This window comes from Macaca thibetana, chromosome 7 (genome assembly GCF_024542745.1).
Source record: "Macaca thibetana thibetana isolate TM-01 chromosome 7, ASM2454274v1, whole genome shotgun sequence".
NCBI classification, from domain to species: Eukaryota; Metazoa; Chordata; class Mammalia; order Primates; family Cercopithecidae; genus Macaca; species Macaca thibetana.
The window spans coordinates 86,994,065-87,017,484 of record NC_065584.1 but is presented as its reverse complement, the minus strand read 5'-3'; the positions used below and the strand labels follow the sequence as shown (position 1 = coordinate 87,017,484).

The window sequence follows — 23,420 nt, the reverse complement described above, 5'->3', positions numbered from 1 at the left end:
CACTGCAACCTCTGCCTCCCAGGTTCAAGCAATTCTCATGTCTCAGCCTCAGCCTCTGAGTAGATGGGATTACAGGCACATACCACCATGCGTGGCTAATTTTTGTATTTTTAGTAGAGACGTGGTTTCGCCATGTTGTCCGGGCTGGTCTCAAAATCTTGGCCTCAAGTGATCCGCCCACCTCGGCCTCCCAAAGTGTTGGGATTACAGGCGTAAGACATTGTGCCCAGCTGGCATATGGATGTTCAATTGCTTCAATGTCATTTGTTGAAAAGACTATTCTTTCATTCTTGAATTGCTTGGCACCTTTGTTAAAAATCAATTGGCCATATTTGTGTGGGTCTCTTTCTGGACTCTCTATGCTGTTCCATTGATCTGTGTGTCTATTCTTCCACCAATTCACACAAAAACCTGTACACAGATATTTAAAGCAGCTCTCTTCATAGTCACCCAAACTGGAAACAGCTCAAATGGTTCTTTAATTGGTAAATGGATAAGTAAACTCTGGCTTCCTTAAGTGGTAAGTAAAAGAAAGAAAAATCTGTGGAACATTCATATGATGATGTACTACTACTCAACAATAAAAAGGAACGACCTGTTGCTACATGCAACAATTTGGATGACTCAAAGGCATTATGGTGAGTAAAACATGCCGGTCTTAGAAGGTTACTTATTAGGCAATTCTATCTGTAAGATAGTTTGCAAATACAAAACTATAGTGAAGGAGAACAAACTGGTGGTTGCCACATGTTAGGGTTGGAGAAGAGAATTACTGTAAAGGGATAGATAGCGAGGAGAGTTTTGGGGTGAGGAAATGTTCTGTGTTTGGGGGCGGTTTTTTTAGGAGCGGAGATTTAATAAGCAAAAGAAAGAGAGAAAAAGGAAAAGGAAAACAGCTCTCTCTCGTGAGAGACAGGGGACTTCCGAGAGGGAAAGACCCTTGTTCTGTGTTTTGATTGTGGTATTGGTTATGCAAATATATACCTGTGTTAAAATTCATATAATTGTGTACCAAAAGGTCAATTTTACTGTATGACAATTAAAAATATATATATTTAAACAGAGAAAATTTGGAGATAGGGCATAAAAGCACACACTCTGGGAATCAACAGACCTGGGTTTCTTTATTCCATTCTTGATTTCATGCCTATGTTTGTTTATCTCTGAGATGAAGGTTTTGGAGTCAGATCACAAAAGGCCCTTCTTGTCCTTCCTACCCTGATGTTCCTTAATTCCACAGATCTCCAGACATGATCACATGTACATCTACTCATGAGCATACACACTCATGTCCCCGTGCAAACAGATTTTTCTCTATGCTACCATGGCCCCAGCTCCCCTTATCTCAGAATCCTTCCCTTAAATAATTATTTGATGGTGTTTGCTGGAGAGTAATGGGAAGTGAGGAAGAAAGGCCACCAGACATGCTGTCCTGAGGTGTTGCCTAGTCCTCCACCTTCATTAGGCGTGCTTCCAGTAAAGCCAGGGAAATGCCTGACCCCACTCCTCCATTCTCTGCTGCTGCCCTGGTTTCACATCCACATCAGCCTCTCCCATCCATGAGCTCTGAGCCAAGCCAAAAATCCTCATGAGCTCCCAGGGCTCATAAGTCCAATGAGCCCTGGAGGGGTCTACCGGCCAGCTTTGAGTCTCAGAGGCTGTCTAAAGAGCCTGAGTCCTAGAAGGGTGTCTGACGTCTTCCAGGGTGATCCATACCTCTAAATGTGGCTTTGTGTTGAGAGGGTAGCTCTGAAATAAATCAGATCTCAATGACAAAACTTTTCTAAAAATGCCTGCTCCTACCTAGCCAGAAACTGCATTCTGCTGCCCAGTACTGCAAGAAAGAGTGTGGACACTCATCAAGAAAGCCGTAAGTGTAAGGGGACTTTGTGATGATCAAGTCTTTCCCCCTGGTTTTATGGATTAGGAAACTGTGGTCCAGAGAGGGATACAGATTTGCCTCAGGGACACAGGGAGCTGACCGTAGAGTTAGGACTAAACAAGGCACCCTGGCCGACTGTCCACCGTGATGCATTCTTAGGTGGAAAGGGAAGGAAGATGACCCTGAGTATAGGCCCTTCCCAGACTTGTTTCTAAGAAGAAACTAGAGAATGGCATATGGGAATAATGAGCTTTGAAATGCCACCACCATGCTCTCTAGTAAAGCATGCCCTGTGACTAGCCATTCAGATCAACAACTCCTTCTTTATTGTTACTTAAGAACACAATTGTTACTGTAAGCCTAAAACTGCTGTAAAAAATAAAGTCAATTTCAAAAAAGAAGATGATGGCAGCAACAGTGGTAGCAGCAACAATAAGGGCATGGGAAGGAAGACGCTCATGGAGGGAGGATGCTGAGAAGACACCTTCCTACCTATGCTTACTGAAAACCACAAGAAAAAAAAGACATGCAAATTATTGAATGCTTTGCAGAGGTACTATGCAATTTGTTCCCCAGAAAGTGGCTACTGGGAAACTGTTCTGATATGCTTCCAGGTGTGCCAGTGGCTAGTCTCCGGGAGGCACACTCATTCTGTACCTTCTATTTAAGGCTCCATCATGCATCATGAATCATGCATGTGGAGGGCTGGGACACCTTCATGATGGATTCCAAAAGCAGTATTAAAGTCTGCTTCCCATGATGGGCGTTGAGATTCAGAGCTCACCTACGGTTCATTCCCACGTGCTCCATGAGGTCTGAATCAGTCTAAAGAGGCAAGAGTGGGAGCTGGGAGCCACCTTTCCTTTCCCAAGTCTAGAGAAAGTTCAGGGTGAGAATACTGATTGAGGAGTAAGAAAGAACCTTATGCAATGATCAGTTACTCTTTTAACTGAACTCATTTCAGGTGTAGACGACTGACCTGTTTTGATGTGTGGTAGCGCTGGGAGGAGGGGGGCTATCTGCTACTAGAATTGAAGGAGGAATTTACCATAGAGAGAGGCTGGAGTGGAGGGAGGACCAGCAGGTCAGAGAGGCAGAAGGTCCTCTGATTTTCTGAGTACACTTTCAGCTGCCAGGGTAAGAAGGAGCTGGTCTGGGCCAGGCGCAGTGGCTCACGCCTGTAATCCCAGCACTTTGGGAGGCCAAGATGGGTGGATCGCAAGGTCAGGAGTTCGAGACCAGCCTGACCAATATGGTGAAACCCCGTCTCTACTAAAAATACAAAAATTAGCCGGGTGTGGTGGCATCCACCTGCAATCCCAGCTACTCGGGAGGCTGAGGCAGAAGAATCACTTGAACCCGGGAGGCGGAGGTTACAGTGAGCCGAGATCACGCCATTGCACTCCAGCCTGGGGACAGAGCGAGACTCCGTCTCAAAAAAAAAAAAAAAAAAAAAAAGAAGAAGAAGGTGATCTGCTGGAGTATATTTACCTCTCCACTGAGAATGCAGAATTTCTTAAGCTTATTTGAAGAATCTTTTGAAAATTAATAGTATCCTTTTCAGAAAAATGACTGGATGTGATCATTTCTGCCTTTATGCAGAGATCCATCTTCATATGTCAGCACCTCGATTTTAAGATTCACCTGCTGGAGTTCATCTCCTAGAAAGTGTTAGCACTACTTTATTTGGGGGGTAACAGTGGCGTCCCCCACAGGTCAGAGATGTCTTATTTGTCCCCAGGTGGCTGTGGTGCTTCTCTCCTTCATTGTGTCTGGTCCTCTCCGAGACCTGGCTTGGTTTCTTCCCCCTCTGCCCTCCTATTCAGGGCTCCGTGCCTCCCCAGAGCCTTCCTGGCTATGCAGGGGTGCACCTGGACACTTCATCTTCACTTACTGCTTTATGCCCCAGATGGGGGGCCCCAGGAGTCCTGTGGCAGGGAAGGTGAGAGGAGCCGGAAGCCAGAGCTGGTGAATGTGCAGATATGGAGGAGGCAAAACTCCAAGTGAGTGTTTGTAAAAGCTTCACTAAAGTGTTCTCGTAAGATTAGCAGGAGGAAAAATGAGAAGCTTTGGGGCTAGGAACAAGGGTGAGATAACCTTAAGAAAAAAAATGGATTAAGGAAGACATATTTAGAAACTCGAAGTTTCCTCTTTTTTTGTCCTCCATTCTCACTGCTAATAAGGAGTGAGATCCCCATTGCCACAGCAGTGTGGGAACGGACCTTCTCACCTGTAGGTTTCCTTCCTTATGCAGAGCCCCCAGGGCTGAGGATTTACTCTACGTTAGAAAATCACAGCCTCTACCAACATTTATAGATGTAGTATACAACGACAAGGACAGAACTAGTCATGTTGGTTGAAAATAGGGCCTTTCTCTAGTTCTGTGACCTTGTCTGGAGCCAGATGTCACTGTAAACAGGGGATCAAATGTAATGATTAAGTGTCGACAGACGCAAAGGTAGTCTTTCAGTGGCTGTCAGGAAGGGTTGCCAAGAATGGAGTGGACTCACAGGCTAAGTACACTGGGAGCCTGTGAGAGCCCAGCAGCAAGCTCTGGGAGAGAGCCACCGCTCCACAGCACTTAGTGAGGAGGGGAGCTTTCTTCCTGAGTTAGAACAATGGCTTGGAAGTCAGGAAACCTAGGGTCTACTTCCAGCTGAACCACTAACTAGCAACAAGCCATGTGCAAGTCACTGGAAAGGCAGGGGTTACATTTGGTCAGGGATGGCAAATGTGTGGCACACACACCCTTCCCCGTCTTGTGCCTTCATTAGAGGCTCTTGTTCAACCATATCACTGTCCAGAATTTTTTTTTTTCTACAGCATTTTGGGTAGGCACTTTTTTTTTTTTTTTTTTTTTTTGAGACAGAGTTTCACTTTTATTGCCCAGGCTGGAGTGAAGCAGCACCATCTCAACTCACTGCAACCTCCGCCTCCCAGGTTCAAGTGATTCTCCTGCCTCAGCCTCCCTAGTAGCTGGATTACAGGCACCCACCACCATGCCCCACTAATTTTTGTATTTTTAGTAGAGATGGGGTTTCACCATGCTGCCCAGGCTGGTCTCGAACTCCTGACCTCAGGTGATCCACCCGCCTCAGCCTCCCAAAATGCTGGGATTACAGGTGTAAGCCACCATGCCCGACCGGCACTTCCAATTAGAGTTGGTACACAAACTGAAATCTACTTGCTATCCCTCAATTCCATGCTCTCCAAAGTCACTTCTAGCTCTAAAATGTAAGATTCTGACTTTCCAACTAAGAGGTGCCCATTTTTCTGATTTAGTAATAGCTTACTCAAAAAAAAAAAAAAGAGAATGGAAATTTAGGATCATCATTTCATTGACTCCTCTTCCTCATCCTGAGGCTAAGCAGGGTCTTCCTGAGGTTGCACTCACCTTCCTTCTGTGCCACAGAATGACTGTATTTGAGCTTCACCCCTCTGTCAGTTCACCCTGCATGGCAGTGTCCCAGGCTGTTGCTCCCTTTTGTCTAGAACAGCCCACACTTAATAGTTTTAGGTTTGGCATCAAGGAATCTACAAGGAAAGGAATTTTCTCAAGCCACTAAAATCCAAGTCAGAAGGGAAAGCATTTAATTACTTCATTCACCGTTCTCCAAAGCGAATCAGATTTACAGTTCTTGCCCCTTGCTGGAAGCCAATGCCAGAAACAGTACCTAGACAGAACCGCTTCAGAAATCAAGTGCTTGCAACTGTGCTTTATTGAAAGAAAGAGTGGAGGGGTTAACATGGGGCCCACCTCACAACCCACTCTTCACCCCCAAAATCACGCAGGGGTGGGACTCAGGAAAAGGAAGCATGAGTGTGTTGACTAGGAGCCCTAACTGGAGTTACTTCTTTCATAGCAGGGAAGGAAGAGGGAAGAGGGAAGAGGCAGCTGTGGAAAGGATGAGGCTGAGGGAGGTGGGGTATCTCGCTGCTCTGACCTTAGGTTGAGTCCTCCACAGAAGCATCGAAGTGGACTGGCACATGTGGGCTCCCTTCACAGGCCACAATGATGTGTCTCTCCTTCGGGCTGGTCCGGTATGCACAGTTGGGGTACCTGGAGCCGTTTGTCAGGCGGCAGTCTGTGATGTGCATGCTGGACTTGCTCTTGAAGCAGTTGGTCTGCCCGTTCTTGCAGGTGACCTTTTCCTGGAAGCAGACATTCTGGACATCTACCAGGGGCTCATGCACAAAGGTGTTCACTGGTTTGCACCGCCCGTGCGTCATACTCCGGCGCTTCATCATTTGGTTGCAGTAGGTGGAGTTGCTGCTGGGGGAACTGCCTGAGTCCATGTGCTGCCGCTGGAATTTCTTGGCCCGGGATTCCCTGCCCAGGCAGCCCAGCACCAGCAGCACCAGGACAAGCAGAGGGAGCAGGATGACAGACTTATCCAGAGCCATGGTGGCCTCACTTTCCCGGAAAAGCCTAATTGAGAAAAGGAGACAGAAGGAAAAGAGCCCTCTTAGAAAAAGAACTCCAGCTCCCACCTATGGCTTCCCTGGCTTACAGTTTCTGTCTCAGGTCAACCAGAAAGATGTCCGTCCCACTTCCTGAGGTTTTTTGTGTAATGAGACACTCACGTGTATCCTTCTCCACAAGCGTTTTATTGCCACTCTCCAAAGCGAGGTCTTTTTCCCGTTTAGGTGGTGACCTACGAAGTGACCTAAAATCCTGTCAGTTTCTATCTTTGAATACTGGTGTTTCTTTGATCCAAAATACATTTGTATCCAGTGCTCAAATGGCTCATCGAAACATCAGTTTGAATAAATCATGAACCAAATTGTATCCCCAACATCTAGGACCATGGGTGACAGAGTCTTGTTGTCTTACAGCATAAGGGAACTCAGGCCAGTGCCTGACACTGGCCTCATAAAGGATTCCGTTGTATTCCAAAGAGAAATGCTGGCTTCCCCCAACTTGAGGGCTCCTTCTTTTCCAGTTCCATGGATGCTCTGCAGCCTGCACGTTCCACCCCGACCCCTCTGCCTCCAGCTGATGTTTGCCTGGGCCACATTTTTTCAGCGCTAGCATCATCCAAGCTTTCTCAGTGCTGTGGACTGGCCCTAGCTTCTTCCTCTCCAACCCTGAAGCAGAAGCGGCACCTGAGAACACCTCTTGGACTGCTTACCTGGATCTGCAGCTTGGTGTCTGAGAGAGATGGAAGGCCAGTTTCTGCAGTCACTCAGCTCCTGGGGTATGGACCTTATACAGATTACAAAGGGGTTTGGCTTCCAAGAGGAAAAGGGTGGGAGGAGCATATCGAACTCAGTTGAAATAAAATCAAGGACGTGAGGAAGGAGTGGTGAATCACCCAGGCCACCATCTTTCCAGGGCTGCTGAAGAAAGAGCAAATCTTTGCCTACATTAGTCTTTCCTCCTATGTAAACCACATCTGTCTGCTGATGCACAAGGAGCAGCAGAGAAAGCCACTACAGCACTGGTGCCCAAACCTGACACACTAGGGACAAAGTCCTTGTTACTTCTTCGTGGGCCGTTTTCACCAAGTAGACTTGGAGGTTAACAAAGGACGCAAAAGGTGATCACGGGAAAGGGAGGCCCTCTCCTCAGGAGAGGTACTGATGGGAGATGTGGAATTCTGGCCAAGGCTATTCCAGGGCTCCTAGGGAGCAAAACCCAAGTCTCTTTTTAGGAGGGTATTCTCCCAACAGTACCTCTCCCGGGGGTGGAAGGTGGGGTCGGGGGGAATGGAGGCTGTCCTGCTGCCCCCAGCTGGAAGGCTTCCCAGATCTGGAGAAGAAACGGGGAGTAACTGAATAGGGAGGAGGAGGAGGCTTCTAGGGTGAGCTCACCCAGTTCTGGTCACTTCCCGCCCACCCTCCTCCCCCTGCTCTGGGGGCATCGAGAGGATGGAGCTGTTCTTATCTACTGATCAGAACCACTGGTAGGTGGGAATTGAGTAGAGAAACTGAAGATAAACTTAAATCCCAAATCTCAAATTCTTTTTGGGTAAAAAATACAAAGCATATCATATTTGTTAGCAGCAGAATGCACTCCTAGAAAGAGACCTGTCCTTTTGCTGAGTAACAGTTTGGATACCTGTGGAGTAAGAATTATCAAAATATCCCTTCGTGCTCTGTATTCAGACTGTTTCAGCCTTTCTGTGTAAAAAGTGGCCATGGTGAAATTATCTGACCTACGTTGTGTGGTTGTAGGTCATAAGATCCTCATTCCAAAGAAGGTCCTGCCCCCCATACCCAGAAAAAAGAACGAATGCTCAGGGAGGCCAAGAAGAATCTAGACAGGGAGGCCTTGCTGGGTTTCCCCACTCAGTCTATTTTCATTAGATCTCACCCCTGTTGTCCAATCACATTTCTACACAGCTGTTCATACTTTGTTGATACCTAAGTGTAAAAATGCCCACTTTCCCCTCTATCTTTGGGTCTTCTGAAGGCCCCCGTGTTGTGTTAAGGAAGGAGACCACTACTACTCCTGCTGCCCTCCTCCCCCCACCTTGCCTAGTTCACAAGACAGGAAGAAACAGACAAAGAAACAAAAGAAAGATAAACAGCCAGACAACCTTGGCACCACCACCCGACCCTAGGAGTTAAAAAAAGTAATAATAATAACATCAACCCCTGACCTAAACTGCTTGTGTTATCTGTAAATTCCAGACACTGTATGAAAAAAGCATTGTAAAACTTTTTGTTCTGTTAGCTGATGCATGTAGCCCCCAGTCACGTTTCCCACGCTTGCTCAGTTTATCACGACCCTTTCACGTGGACTCCTTAAGGTTGTAAGCCTTTAAAAAGGCCAAGTATTTCTTTTTCGGGGAGCTCAGCTCTTAAGATGCAAGTCTGCTGATGCTCCCGGCCGAATAAAAAACCTCTTCCTTCTTTAATCCCGTGTCTGAGGAGTTTTGTCTGCGGTTCGTCCTGCTACAGTGTAAAACTCTGATAAATAAAATTGTATGCAGTTTTCCCTATTAAACTGTCTTTTGTCAGTTGATTTTCAGCGAAACTTCGGAGGGTGAAAGGGGAATTTTTTCTTGGCTCCTATAGTTTGCTTACTCCCCCAGCCCCTACCTATATTTTATTTTTCTGAGTCTTAAATAATACTTTCATTATCTTGAATAGTCAAGTTAGAATGTGTTCATTCATTCATTCAACTGTGGGATACAGACATAGATAAGGCACAGGACTTACCCGAAAGGCGCCTGGTGGGATGGTTTGGGTTAGTCAGGTGGACCCCACTAAGGCACTGGGCGTGGCTGCACAAAAGTGGCCTCCACCCAGCAAGATGATTGCAGAACCACGGTTCAGATGTGAACAGATCTTCTGTAACTATAATAAGGCTCTTCAACAGCCCCTGGCCCTAGGAATCCTGAAACTACAGGAAGCCATTTTGTCTATTTATGCATAGCAATCTAGACAAGCCCGTGGAGTTTTAACTGCACTTCATAGGGAACCATCAAAAGCCCTTACTGCAGCATTATCCTTGACCCAGTTGCAAAGGCATAGCCCCGCTTGTCTTAGGGCAGTAGATGCCACCCCACATTTGTTGTTGCTTCTGCTGAACTTGTTCTAGGCTCCCTGCTTGACCTCCTGGTTCTCATGCAGCACAGGCATTACACCTGACTGAGAACTCACTGCACATTTCAGGCAGCTGATTAACCTCTTATAAGATTCTATCGCTCTCTCCCTCTCACATTACTACTCATCTCTGCAGCAGACTGAATTCTGCCACTGTCTGTCCCTACTGGAAGGGGAGCCTCTTGATTGTCTTACCTCAGCAGGGAACATTCGGCATGTCAGTCAGATTTATTAACAACTCCTATTGAGAACCTGGACCTAATATGATTTACTGATGGATCATACCACAAAATTGACACTTGAGGTTAGTACACTGAGGGAAGAAAAATCAATTCTTCCTTTACCCTCCTAGAGTCTAGGGCTGGGGGCTCTGTAAATTAAAATGACAAAAGACAGATTTAACAGGAGAAAAGGCATAAAAATTTAATTTAATATTAATATTCGACATGAATATGGAAGTCTTCATAAAAAAAGAAGTGAAGACTCAAAGAAGCAATTAAACCTGAGAGTTTCTAGGCCATTTTGACAAAGAAAATTGTGCAGAAGTGATAAGACAGTGTTCCATGAAAGGGCCACATATGTGAAGTGGCCCCAAATGCTGAAGGAGCCTAGAAACTAAAGAATGAGGCAGACAAATTCAATTTGTCAGTAAAGAGTGTTTTATTCTACTGGGGAACTTATAGACGGAAGTGTCGTCTTGGGCAGCAGCAAGACAGGTAAATCTCAGCACTGCTATTCCCCAGACCCACAGCTTATATACCACAGGGAAAAGGGGTATATAAAGTGCTGTATAGAGACAATGAAAGGCAACCCTTCAGAACAGGCAAGAATGCTGTATTTGTCATAGCCCATAATTTGCATGATAACATCAAGGTTGTTTTGATCTCAAGGCAGGATTTATAGTGAATGCATTCAAGATGGAGTCACTTTTGTCTCTGCACATAGGAAAGGAGTTTTGAGCTTCAGGGGAGGTTGCGACAAGTGGACTAGGAAGTGTACAGTATATAAGGGTTGTTTAGTAAAGTTCGTTACGCAAATTCAAGTTGGTTGCCTTCTCCATTGATAAGTCCTCCGTGATTAAGTCCTCCCCTTCCTGGCACAGGAAAGGGAGACATCTGTACAAATGGGAATATACATGGAAATTTATCTTACAAAAGGGAATCTTGGCTAGGCGTGGTAGCTCACGCCTGTAATCCCAGTCCTTTGAGAGACCAAGGCAGGCAGATTGCTTGAGTTTAGGAGTTTGAGACCAGTCTGGGCAACATGCGAAACCCTTTTTCTACAAAATATACAAAACTAGCCAGGCATGGTGGCACACTCCTATAGCCTCAGCTTCTCAGGGGGCTGAGGTGGGAGAACGTTGGAGGTGGAGGCTGCAGTGAGTCATGATTATACCACTGTACTCCAGCCTGGGTGATGGAGAGAGACTCTGTTTCAAAGAAAAAAAAAGGAAATTTATAGTTCTTTCACAGCAGGGAAGGAAGAGGGGAGAGGCAGCTGTGGAAATGATGAGTCCTGTTTTTCGAGTTTTTCCTGCATTTACTGTTTTTCAAAATAATCAGCTCAAAATTATTGAGCTGGCATATTCTGGTTCCCTATGTTATTAGTAGGCTATGCTATCCCTATTTTAAACTCTCCTTAAGAAAAAGTCTACTACCTGTAGTAAAATCAGCCCAGATAGCAAAATGTATTGCATTTACTAGAATTTGTCAACTAAACAAAGACCAGAGAGCAAACATAAGTACAGACTGCAGGTATGCTTTTGGAATAGCATATGATTTTGAGATGCTTTGAAAATAGGCATTAGAAGGCTGGGTGTGGTAGCTCATGCCTGTAATCTCAGCACTTTGGGAGGCCGAGGTGGGTAGATCACCTGAGGTTGGGAGTTCGAGACCAGCCTGACCAGCATAGAGAAACCCTGTCTGTACTAAACACACAAAATTAGCCGGGCGTGGTGGCGCATGCCTGTAATCCCAGCTACTCAGGAAGGCTGAGGCAGGAGAATCACTTGAACCCGGGAGGCAGAGGTTGTGGTGAGCCGAGATCGCACCATTGCACTCCAGCCTGGGCAACACGAGCAAAATCTCTGTCTCAAAAAAAAAAAAAAAGAAAAAAGAAAAAAGAAAGAAAATAGGCATTAGAAATGGACAGCAAGTTAAGTAACTTTCAGATGCACCCCCACTTTCTAGAGAGGTGGCTATTATATAGGTAGAGGTCCACATAAAAAGAGACAATATGAAAACTAAAGGAAATTCTCTAGCCGATCATTATGCCAAAGAAGCTACTTTAACCAAGCTTGTGACTCTATCTATGCCTTCAAAGGATAAATCTCTGGGGGATTCAAAGAGGCCATTATAAAGTGTTGACTGATTTTGAAAAAGAATGGAAAACATCTGGTTGTACTCTTCACTCAGATGATTCCTGATGCTGCTTGGTGGCACCCAGATAATCTCAAGTAGATATTACTAAATGAGTTCAAAACATACCACCCCAAAATATGCCATTCTGGCATATGGATTATTTTGAATTAAAAGCCCTTGAAAAACAGCAGATGCAAGAACAGCAGGTGACGCATGGCCCAAAAGTAAGCTCAGTGAAGGAAGACATTCTTATCACCAGAAATGGGGGCAGCTGAGGTTGACAGAAAACGGCAAATAAACCTTGTTAAACTAGCCCTTATCTCCCTAGCCACTTCTCCATAATTAACAACCCTAGCCCATATCCCTTTGACTTGTTTTCACAATTTACTGCTCTTTGTTTAACTTAGTATATAAGCATCTACCCAAACTGGTTCATTTCCAGATGGCTTCCATGCCATATAAAACGTAGATTAAATAAACGTGTATGCTTTTCACTTTTTAATCTGCCTTCTCTTACAGAGCCCTGCCTTAGAAGTTAAGACAGATAAGAAAGATATTTCCTCCCCTACATTATCGGGATTTCTCCATGAATGCCACCCATTGTGGCATAGACAAATTGGTTACTGTCTTAAGTAAACATTGGTAGGAAAACTGAAAAGATAACTGAGCTTACTTTTGGGCCATGTGTCACCTGTCAAAAATATAACTCTGGAAAAACTGTAAAGTTGGGACATGGCCAGAAAACAAAGTGTCTTTGGACATCTTCAGACTGTTACATGGAATAAAACCTTAGACGAGGGTACATTTTAGCTGAGTTTATTTGAGCAAAGAAAAGCAGAACAAAACAGAGCAAACAAAGCAAAAACGAAACAAAACAAAAACAGTTCAAAAATCAGGCACAATTTGGAACCAGAGGAAATTCAGAGAACTCCAACCGATGACATAATCTGATAGCATTTATAGGAGACAAAAGAAGCATGGTGCAGAGGCAGCTTCATTAGTTACAGCTTAATTGGTTAATTGGTTACAGAGTCTCCTGCAATTAGTTAAAGCTCAGCTACAACATATTGTACGCCTGTAAACAACTAAGCCTAACAGATCAAACAACATACCATATTTGTTTGATCTGTTAGGCTTAGTGCAGGAGCCCAGTCCAAATCAATCGCCTTGCATAAATTTTATTTCACAAGACACTTAACAGGCTTTCACTCTTCATAGGATTTGAATATGTTTTAGATATTGTATTTCTGTTTTCAGGATGAGTTGAAGAATTTCTTTGCCAAAAAGCGACAGCCCTTACAGCTGTGAACAAGCCACTTGATTTTGTGTTTTCCACCTGGGGCATCCCACCTTTTATATCAAGTGACTGAGGCACACACTTTAAGGCGACCTTTATAAAAGAACTCTTACTCAAAAATGACACCATCCTTACCACCCACAATTTCCTGGAAAGGCTAAAAGGACCCATGGCATCCTTAAATTAAAATAAGCAAAAATTTCAGAAACTCTTGAGCTCCCTTGCCCAAAAGTATATCCACTATCCTTTATGGATATACAGGCCACTCTCTTGGAGACACATAGGTTATCCCCCTATGAATTGATACCTGTAAGGTCCATACATTTAGAGATTTCACCTCCAATACTAGAGTCTGTCCTACTCCATGCAGACATGACAAGACACTACAGGGGACTCATGTAATGTACCCGGTCCTATCACCAACAGATTAAGGCCCCCTTCCTACAAAATCTTCCCAAACAACCTCTCCGTGATCCTCAACTAGTGGATTTGTCTACTGGAAGAAAAATCAGAGAATAACTGCTTTTGAACTTCATTCAAAAGGAAGAGACCTTATCAGATACTGTTAACAATAGATACAGCAGTGAAACTCCAAGGAACCAACCTTTGGGTTCATGTTTCACAACTGAAGAAGAGATTCAAAATTTCACACAATTGGAAGGCCACTTCAATTTTGTCTGCACCATTGCCAACGCTTCTTGTGATACTTAGGTCGAGGACACAGGCAAGGTTAAGAAAAAAAAAAAAAGACTATATATTGCTTCAAAAAAAAAAACCTATTAATATTTGGATCTCTAAGGTCCTCACGGCCTATGGGATTTGTTTTCTTGGCCTAGGTTAAGCAATTGGATTTCCTGGTTCCAAAGCATCTCAGAGAGACTATCAATTGTTCTTGTTTTTGTGACAGTGGTTATGATGCTAGTTTGTTCCATTTTATCCAGAGTTTTAAATGCTTCTATGCAGCCACTCTCTCATCAGATGATTGCCATAATGATACAATAGAAAGATCAGAAGATCTCACAATCCAGGTCACTATGAAGATACTGAACAATTTATGATTGGTGAAGATCTGAAATTCTAACTTTCCCTGAGTTGGTCAATTTCTGAGAAGTCAGAGAATGACCAAAAGCCAGGGCGGGGGGACTGAAGACTGATCATACAAATGAAAAATGGCCAGGCCATATATAAAGATGGAACTCTGACCTGTAGTCTCCAGCAATAAGGATGAGAAGCCAGTCCACAGCAAACAATCCAGGAAGCCAAAGAACTCCTATACATTGGTCCCAAATAGCTGGGACTTGATTATTCCTATTTTATTTTTTAATTTTTTCCTTGCCTGAAAGTCTCTCTTTATGGACTTGATTAATAACCGAAAAGTTTCCTAATATTTATTTCCACTTCTCCAAATTACGACTAATCAGAGAAAGCCAATATGCATCCCTAATCCGTCACATAGGATGCCCTGCTTCCAGTAGCCCACTCACAGCTTCCCCGTGCTGCAGTCTGCAACCAGAACATCCCTGAAGCCTTCCCTGTTTTCCATTGTAAAGATTCCCATTCTCCTGCCTGCTGTGAGTGTCTGCCAAATGCAAGTGATGGTGGTTGCCTGCCATCTGTGGCCAACTCTGAATAAACAGCCTTTACTTACTCTCATTTGGGTGGCTGTGTTCATTTCCACAAGATCTTTAGAAGAAAAAGGAAGTGGATATGTACAGGGTAAGGACGTTTTTACAAGAAGAGCTCAGATAATCTGAAGGATGTCCTATCATTAGGCTGGCTCCAAAAGCTCAGCACAGCCCCCCAAATACACATGTACGAGCACACACACACCCTACATGCACATGCATACAATATGCACACACATACAATAGATGGTACTCTGGGATTCCTTTTGAACCCCAGAAAGTAAGAAGGCAAAGGAAAATTAGAACAGGAAAAGATGGAAAAGTGGGGGCAGACAAAGGGATGGGAATGGCATTTGAAAGGGGAAGGAAGTGAGGAGAAAGGATGGAAGAAGCAGCCAAAAGAGATCCGAAGCCCGTGCTGTCCCACACCTCTCACCCATTCCCTACAACCCAGATGCCCGTGAAGATAAAGTAGGGTAACAGCCAAGATGACATCCCTCAACTCATTCCCTTTATTTTTTATTTATTTTATTTTATTTATTTTATTTTATTTTGAGACAGCTGTTGCCCATCTCAGCTCACTGCAACCTCCGCCTCCTGGATTAAAACAATTCTCCTACCTCAGCCTCCTGAGTAGCTGAGATTACAGGCACCTGCCACCATGCTCGGCTTTTTTTTTTTTTTTTTTAAGTAGAGATGGGGTTTCGCCATGTTGGCCAGGCTCGTCTTGAACTCCTGTCCACAAGCGATCCGCCTGCCTCGGCCTCCCAAAGCACTGGGATTACAGGTGTGAGCCATCGCACCCGGCCAACTCTTCCTCTTTTGTAGGAAGTTCATTTCTGGCCTGCAGAGTCCTGTTCCCTGAATCGTGTGCACTTAGGCCACTTACGGTCTAATGCTGACCTATGACAGATCACGGAGCGGAACTGGGCAAGAGACTACAGTGGAAGTGGCAGAGTCAGAGACCTCCATCTTAAGTTCCCTCCGTCTGGGGACTCTTTCTCTCTTCTCTCTCTCAGTGGCCTCAGACATTAAAGAATTTGGGACAGATACATTTAAAAGTTCATTCTCAGTCATGTCTGAGGAAGTATATCTGAGTCCGAGGGCGTTTGAAGGCATGTGAGGGGCAGGAGGGCATGTGAGGGACAGGAGGGCATGTGAGGGGCAGGAGGGCATGTGAGGGGCAGGAATGCAGCTTCAGAAAAGCTGTGCTTCGTCTTCAGGTCTCAGTCTCTCCTTCCTGAGCTCCTTCCCTGTCTCGCTTCTTCTACACATCTATACAGAAACTGTCTGTCCGTCTCCCTTTTCTTAAGAATCCAGAATCATTTAGAACCCTGTCAGGGCCGGGTGTGGTGGCTCACACCTGTAATCACAGCACTATGGGAGGCTGAGGTGGGCAGATCATGAGGTCAGGAGCTCAAGACCAGCCTGACCAACTTGGTGAAACCCCGTTTCTACCAAAAATATAAAAATTAGCCAGGCATAGTGGTGCACGCCTGTAATCGCAGCTACTCAGGAGGCTGAGGCAGGAGAATCACTTGAACCTAGGAGGCGGAGGTTGCAGTGAGCCGAGATCACACCACTGCACTCTAACCTGGGCAACAGAGCGACACTCTGTCTTTAATAAAAATATATATATATATATATATATGGCTACTATTTAAAAGGACTTCTCTCAATGAGGGTGGATATAGCTGAATCATTTTCTTGGGAGGAGCATCTCCTGGCTCCCCAAAATCTCTCCGCAGAAACTTGTGATAAGCCTGAGTGTGAAGGAATGGTGTGAGGGGGGGAATCATCCAATTGCAGGAAGGTGAGAAACAAGGAGATGGAGTCTGATGGGCTCCAGAAGGTATGAGTGCAACTGGCCTACTTCAAGTCCTTGGGAGCCCGAGTCTGTCCTCCTTAGAAAGTGACTCTGCAGTGAAGACATCAGATTTCTTAGTGCTTTTCCCAAAATGCCATCTTCTCTGTGACTGAACATGGCTGGGCTATCCAGGTCCCAAGTTTGAATTTTTGAAGGGAGGACAAACTTGAGAGTTCAGGGCAGTCTCCCCAGACCACAGTCACATCAGGAAACCACACCAGTAACTGACCTGCTCCCAGGCTTTGATGGGGAGATGAAGGGAAGTACATTTTTGCCCTTTTCACAGAGTGCCTGGAAATTAATCCCTGAAATCCTCCTAAAGCCAAAGGTAGCCCTAGGAGGTTAGAACTATATCTTAGAAACAGATGTGGGAAGACCCACCTCTCCCATGTTCTCTCAAGTAACACATCTGCCCCCATCCCAATCTACACAATTTTGCTGACTGCAGCAAAGGTCAATTTGAATTGCAGGAACTTGGGAGATTTTATGATCCTATGGGCAAAAGAGTCTCTTAGGAGACAGTATAGCCCCTCAAGCCCAATCCAAAACTAAGCATTTATAGGCCTCAACTGAGACACCTCCTCCCCAGTGAAACATTATGCATTCTTTTCCTAATTTGTGTCTCCTGTCCACACTGCAACGTTTTGCTTCATGTGACAAACCAACTACTGAAGGGGAAAATGCAACCATGGCTGTGCTGGCTGTCATTCTTGTGTTTATTCCCCTTTTATAAGACTCTCCACCTCTCTGTCCATTAGGCTCCCACTCCCACCCCCACCCCCACCTCCACCCCACAGCATGAACTGGGGTAGAAAGAGGTTCTGATGCTTGAGCCCTTGACTGAGGCCCAGCAGGCACAGTTTCTACTTTCCCAGACAGTAGCCCTGACTGGCCTGTGAGCCCACTAGGTGTAGTCAACAGTCTGGTCTCCAGAACACACAGGGGGCCTCCACCTCCCCTGGCGCCACCATCCCAGCCTCCTGACACTATCAGTTTTCCTCACTCTCCTTATGTCCCTTCCCACCCCCACAGACCAGCCCTGGTCTTGTAAAATGGAAATCAGATGTTGCCAGGGTGTCTAAAGAAAGATAGAGACTTCGTTAACTGTGGTTCCTGATTACAGAAGACCTGATTCCCTTTCAGCCTGGGTTGTTCAGTGATCTCTTGACTTCATCCATTTTCCGAGAACTTTTCCTATCCCTGACTCAACCCACCAACACCACCATTCCCCTCTACAGCAGGCACCAGTGCCTCCCATCCCTTCCCTAAGGGACAGCCCACCTGCCCCAGTACCTCTAAGAGCTTATTGCTGAGGTCGTTAAAGTATGAACTTTTGACCAGGACTCCCACATGAAAGAAAATACAGATATTTACCTTTGAACTCAAGGAACAAAAAGACCCAAGCAATGTAACTTCCTCCCATTGTACTTCCAACCAAGTAACTTCCTCCCATTGTACACAGGAGGAGACTGAGGGCCAGGGCAGACCAAGGTCAGACAGCACCTTGGCAGCAGAGGTGGAAAGCATCCTCGGCCCTGGCTTCCCCACTCTGTGTGGCAGCATTCTCACTATACCGTGCTGGCAGGTACGCTTCAAATGGGGAGACTGCCTCCAGGATGTGCACCCAAAGGGCTGCACTTACGGTGAAACTGATCTCTTCTTCTAGGTCTGGATTTCCCCTAGAGTCCTCCCACATCTCTTCCTGCTGGGAATTGTGGTGGGAGAAAACAAACGGCTTTGCTGCTGACCCCTTCCGAGGAGTTGCAGCATTGGGGACTCCTACTGAGGTCTCATTAGGGACCCTTCACTGGGGCAGCTGGAGTGTGGGTGAGCAGGTCAGGCCTCCCACTCTTCAGTCCGTGGGGGCATTTGTTGATTCCACAGCGACACTGGAGGAAGGGAAGCCTTCTTAGGGGGACCAGGCCTCTAGGAGGACAGCTCCTCCAAGCAGTAGCCTCCCTCTCTTTGAAGAGGTCTCACACGCTGGCTTCATCAAGGAAGCAAGGTCTGGAGGAAAATAATTGCTTAGAAATGTTTCTGGTTGGGTGCAGTGATGCATGCCTGTAATCCCAGCACTTTGGGAGGCCCAGGTGGGCAGATCACTTGAGGTCAGGAGTTCGAGACCAGCCTGGCCAACATGATGAAACCCCGTCTCTACTAAAAATACAAAAATTAGCCAGGTGTGGTAGCACGTGTCTGTAATCCAAGCTTCTAGGGAGGCCGAGGCAGGAGAATTGCTTGAACCCAGGGGGTGGAGGTTGCAGTGAGCCGAGATCATGACACTGCACTCCAGCCTGGGTGACAGAGTGATACTCTATCTCAAAAAAAAAAAAAAAAAAAAAAAAAACAACAACAAAAAAAAACAATGTTTCCTATCACATCTTCCATCTCCTGCCTCCTCCTTCTGTTAATCTTGAGGACTGTCACAATGGCATGACAGTGCCTCTTTTTCCATAGGAGGACATATTGCCAAGGGACAAAGCACATGGATGGGGGAGCCTATCAGGCCTATCAAGGTGAAGAGAGGCCAGTGTTATCTCATTTAGAGAACAAGACTCACATTTGCTTAAATGGAGCCTGTTATCTGTCACTAAATTCAGTCTTCTGACCCATTGTCTGACCTGCTTCCCTCACTCCAATCCAATCTGGCTGAGTTCCTGCCCACTGAACATGGTTCTTGTCACACGTGTCCATGAGAAGAGAGTCCACCAACAGGCTTTGTGTGAGCAACAAAGCTGTTTATTTCACCTGGGTGCAGGCGGGCTGAGTCTGAAAAAGGAATCAGCAAAGGCTGGTGGGATTATCATTAGTTCTTATAGGTTTTGGGATAGGCGGTAGAGTTAGGAGCTATGTTTTGTGGGCAGGGGGTGGATCTCACAAAGTACATTCTCAAGGGTGGGGAGAATTACAAAGAACCTTCTTAAGGGTGGTGGAGATTACAAAGTACATTGATCAGTTAGGGTGGGTCAGAAACAAATCACAATGATGAAATGTCATCAGTTAAGGCTGCTTTCACTTCTTTTGTGGCTCTTCAGTTGCTTCAGGCCATCTGGATGTATATGTGCAGGTCACAGGGGATATGATGGCTTAGCTTGGGCTCAGAGGCCTGACATTCCTGTCTTCTTATATTAATAAGAAAAACAAAACAAAATAGAGGTGAAGTGTTGGGGTGGTGAAAATGTTGGGGGGGGGTGGTATGGAGAGATAATGTGCAACGTTTCTCAGGGCTGCTTCGAGTGGGATCAGGGGTGGTGTGGGAACCTACAGTGGGAGAGATTCAACTGAAGAAAGATTTTGGGGTAAGGGGTGATATTGTGGGGTTGTTAGAAGGAGCATTTGTCATATAGAATTATTGGTGATGGCCTGGATGTGGTTTTGTATGAATTGAGAAACCAAAGACACAAGGTCTGAATAAGAGAAGAAGAAAAGCAGGTATTAAAGAACTAAGAATTGGGAAGACCCAGGACATCCAATTAGAGAGTGTCCAAGAGGGTTCAGTGTGATTACTTGCTTGGTTGTTGAGTTTTTGGGCTCTATTCTTGACAGAGTCCTTTTTGTTAAGTTGGAGGCTGAGCTTGGTGAGGTGTGTTTTTAAAAGACCATCAGTCTGTTCTACCTTTCCTGAAGACTGAGGACGGTAAGGGGTATGAAGTTTCCACTGAATATCAAGAGCCTGAGAAACTGCTTGGGTGATGTGACTAATAAAGGCCAGTCCATTATCGAACTGTATAGAGGTAGGAATGTCAAACCGAGGAATTATGTATGACAGAAGGGAAGAAATGACTGTGATGGCCTTCTCAGACCCTGTGGGAAAGGCCTCTACCCATCCAGTGAAAGTGGTTTTTTAGTTTCCTGACTCAGGGCATTTGAGTAAAGTCAATTTGCCAGTCCTGGGTGGGGGCAAATCCCCAAGCTTGATGTGTAGGGAAGGGAGGGGGCCCGAACAATCCCTGAGGAGTAGTAGAATAGCAGATGGAACACTGAGAAGTGATTTCCTTGAGGATAGATTTCCATAATGGAAAGGAAATGAGAGGTTCTAAGAGGTAGGCTAGCAGCTTGTAACCTACTTGGAAGAGATTATGAAATGACGATAGAATAGAATGGGCCTGTGAGGCTGGAAGGAGATATTTTCCTTGGTCCAAGAACCATTTGCCTTGTGTGAGAAGAGATTGATAGGTGGAACTTTCAGTAGGAAAGTAGGTGGGAGTAACCAATAAGGAGAAAAGCTGGCTGTGAGGGACGGAAGTTTGAATGCTAGCTGCTTCTTTAGCTACCTTGTCAGCATAAGCATTGCTTTGAGCGATGGGATCTGATGCCTTTGGTGGCCCTTGCAGTGTATGACTCCAGCTTCCTTTGGAAGTAAAGTGGCCTTGAGAAGAGTTGTTTTTTTTTTTTTTTTTTTTTTAAAGAGACATTAATGATGGAGGACCCTTGCATAGTGAGAAAACCTCTTTCAGCCCATATAACAGCAAGGTGGTGCAGGATATGGAAGGCATATTTACAGTCAGTATAAATATTGACACATAATTCCTTTGCAAGAGTGAGGGCTCGAGTTAAGGCAATGAGTTTGGCTTGCTGAGAAGTAGTGGAGGAGGGCAGAGCAGTAGCCTCAATGATAGATATGGAAGATATTACAGCATAGCCTGCCTAATAGCCTGTGTGGCAATTAGGCCTGGCGGAACTGCCATCAATAAACCAGGTATGAACAGGGTGAGGAACAGGAAAGAAGGAAATATGCGGAAATGGAGTGAATGCCAGGTGTATCAGAGAGATACATTCATGGGGGTCAGGTGTGGTATCAGAAATAATGTGGGAGGCCAGATTGAAGTCCGGGCCAGGAACAATAGTAACTGTGGGAGACTCAACAGAGAGTGAGTACAGCTGAAGGAGCTGGGGAGCAGAAAGTATGTGTGTCAGGTGTGAGGAAGAAAATAGATTTTGGAAGTTATGAGAACTGTAGAGAGTGAGTTGAGCATAGTTTGTGAGTTTTGACGGCCTCTAAAAGTTTTAAAGAAGTGGCAGCCACCACATGCAGACATGAGGGCTATGCTAAAACAGTAAGGTCAAGTTGTTTGGACAGAAATGCTACAGGGCATAGTCCCAGTTCTTGTGTAAGAATTCTGACCGCACAGCCCTGTACTTCGGCTGTGTGTAATGAAAAGAGTTGGGATGAGTTAGGGAGAGATAGTGTGGGAGCAGATTTTAGGGCTGCTTTTTTTTTTTTTTTTTTTTTTTTTTTTTTTTGTGAAACGGAGTCTTGCTGTGTCGCCCAGGCTGGAGTGCAGTGGCCGGATCTCAGCTCATTGCAAGCTCCGCCTCCCGGGTTTTTACGTCATTCTCCTGCCTCAGCCTCCCGAGTAGCTGGGACTACAGGCGCCCACCACCTCGCCCGGCTAGTTTTTTGTATTTTTTAGTAGAGACGGGGTTTCACCGTGTTAGCCAGGATGGTCTCGAACTCCTGACGTCGTGATCCACCCATCTCGGCCTCCCAAAGTGCTGGGATTACAGGCTTGAGCCACCGCGCCCGGCCTAGGGCTGCTTTTTAAGGAACGGAAAGGGGAGTGGAGAAAGGATTTAGGATTTATGGGGTCAGCTAGGTTTACCTAGAACAGAATGTGTTGTGGAGGGAGGTACCGAGGATAGGAGAGTATGTGGGTTAGGCACCATGGGGTGGATAAGCAAGACAATTTGGTTGATAAGGCACAGATCCTGAACTAACCTGTAAGATTTGTCTGGTTTTTGAACAGGTAAAATGAGGGAATTGTAAGGAGAGTTTATAGGCTTTAAAAGGCCATGCTGTAACAGGAAAGTGACAACAGGCTTTAATCCTTATAAAGCGTGCTGTGGGATGGGATATTGGTGTTAAGTGGGGTAGGGTGATTAGGTTTTAAAGGGATGGTAAGGGGTGCATGATTGGTTGCCAAGGAGGGAGTAGAGGTATCCCATACTTGTGGATTAAGGTGGGGAGATACAAGGGGAGGATGCAAAGGAGGCTTTGAACTGGGGAAAAGGGCAGCAATGAGGTGTGACTGTAGCCCAGGAATAGTCAGGGAAACACATAATTTAGTTAAAATGTCTTGACCTGATAAGGGAGCTGGGCAGGTGGGGATAGCTTAAAAGGAGTGCATAAAAGAATGTTGTCCAAGTTGGCACCAGAGTTGGGAAGTTTTAAGAGGTTTAGTAGCCTGGCTGTCAATATCCACAATGGTTATGGAGGCAAGGGAAACAGGCCCTTGAAAAGAAAATAATGTGGAGTGGGTGGCCTCCATATTGATTAAGAAGGGGACAGACTTACCCTCCACTGTAAGAGTTACCCAAAGCATCCATGAAGGTCCAGGAGGCTTCTGAGGCGATCAGGCAGCATCAGTCTTCAGCTGCTAAGCCAAGAACATCTGGGAAGGAGTCAGTCAGGTAGCCTTAAGCCAGAGTTCCAGGGGCTCTGGGAGTGGCTGCCAGGGGGGTTGGACAGTCTGGTTTCCAGTGGGGTCCCACACATATGGGACACAGCTTAGGAGGAATCCCAGGCTGCAGGCATTCCTTGGCCCAGTGGCCAGATTTCTAGCACCTGAAGCAAGATCCTTGGGGAGGTGGTCCTGGAGGAACGCCTGGCCACTGTGGTTCAGACGTATTAAAGTTCTTGTGTTCTGGAGATATGGCTGGGGTTTCTCTCACAATGGAGGCAAGTAATTGCAACTCAGAAATACGTTGCTACTTGGCTGCCTCTACTCCATTATTGTACACCTTGAAGGCGAGATTAATTAGGTCCCGTTGTGGGGTTTGAGGGCCGGAATCTAATTTTTGGAGCTTTTTCTAATGTTAGGAGTGGATTAGGTGA

The 23,420-nt window shown here is 45.6% G+C and overlaps 1 protein-coding gene and 1 long non-coding RNA gene across 8 annotated transcripts in view; both read right to left on the bottom strand.

Annotated features, from left to right (window-relative positions):
- Window positions 1–5,578: 5,578 nt before the first annotated feature.
- Window positions 5,579–23,420, bottom strand: part of RNASE1 (ribonuclease A family member 1, pancreatic) — a 223,082-nt gene continuing 205,240 nt past the window's right edge. For 4 of the 6 annotated variants that reach the window (XM_050796601.1, XM_050796604.1, XM_050796603.1 and 1 more), the window contains exons 2-3: window positions 7,015–7,062; window positions 5,579–6,311 (exon numbers count right to left, since the gene is read on the bottom strand). In XM_050796601.1, the coding sequence (XP_050652558.1) occupies window positions 5,828–6,311; window positions 7,015–7,062 (532 nt within the window). In that variant the 3' untranslated portion in view covers window positions 5,579–5,827. Of the gene's footprint in view, window positions 6,312–6,466; window positions 6,550–7,014; window positions 7,069–23,420 lie in introns of those variants that run through there. The other 2 variants (XM_050796606.1, XM_050796605.1) reach the window with 2 other exon arrangements.
- LOC126958375 (uncharacterized) overlaps window positions 19,314–23,420 on the bottom strand; it is a 17,026-nt gene continuing 12,919 nt past the window's right edge. The window contains exons 3-4 of one of the 2 annotated variants that reach the window (XR_007727168.1): window positions 22,881–22,977; window positions 19,314–19,707 (exon numbers count right to left, since the gene is read on the bottom strand). This is a non-coding gene — a long non-coding RNA (uncharacterized LOC126958375). The remainder of the gene's footprint in view (window positions 19,708–22,880; window positions 22,978–23,420) is intronic. The other variant, XR_007727167.1, reaches the window with a different exon arrangement.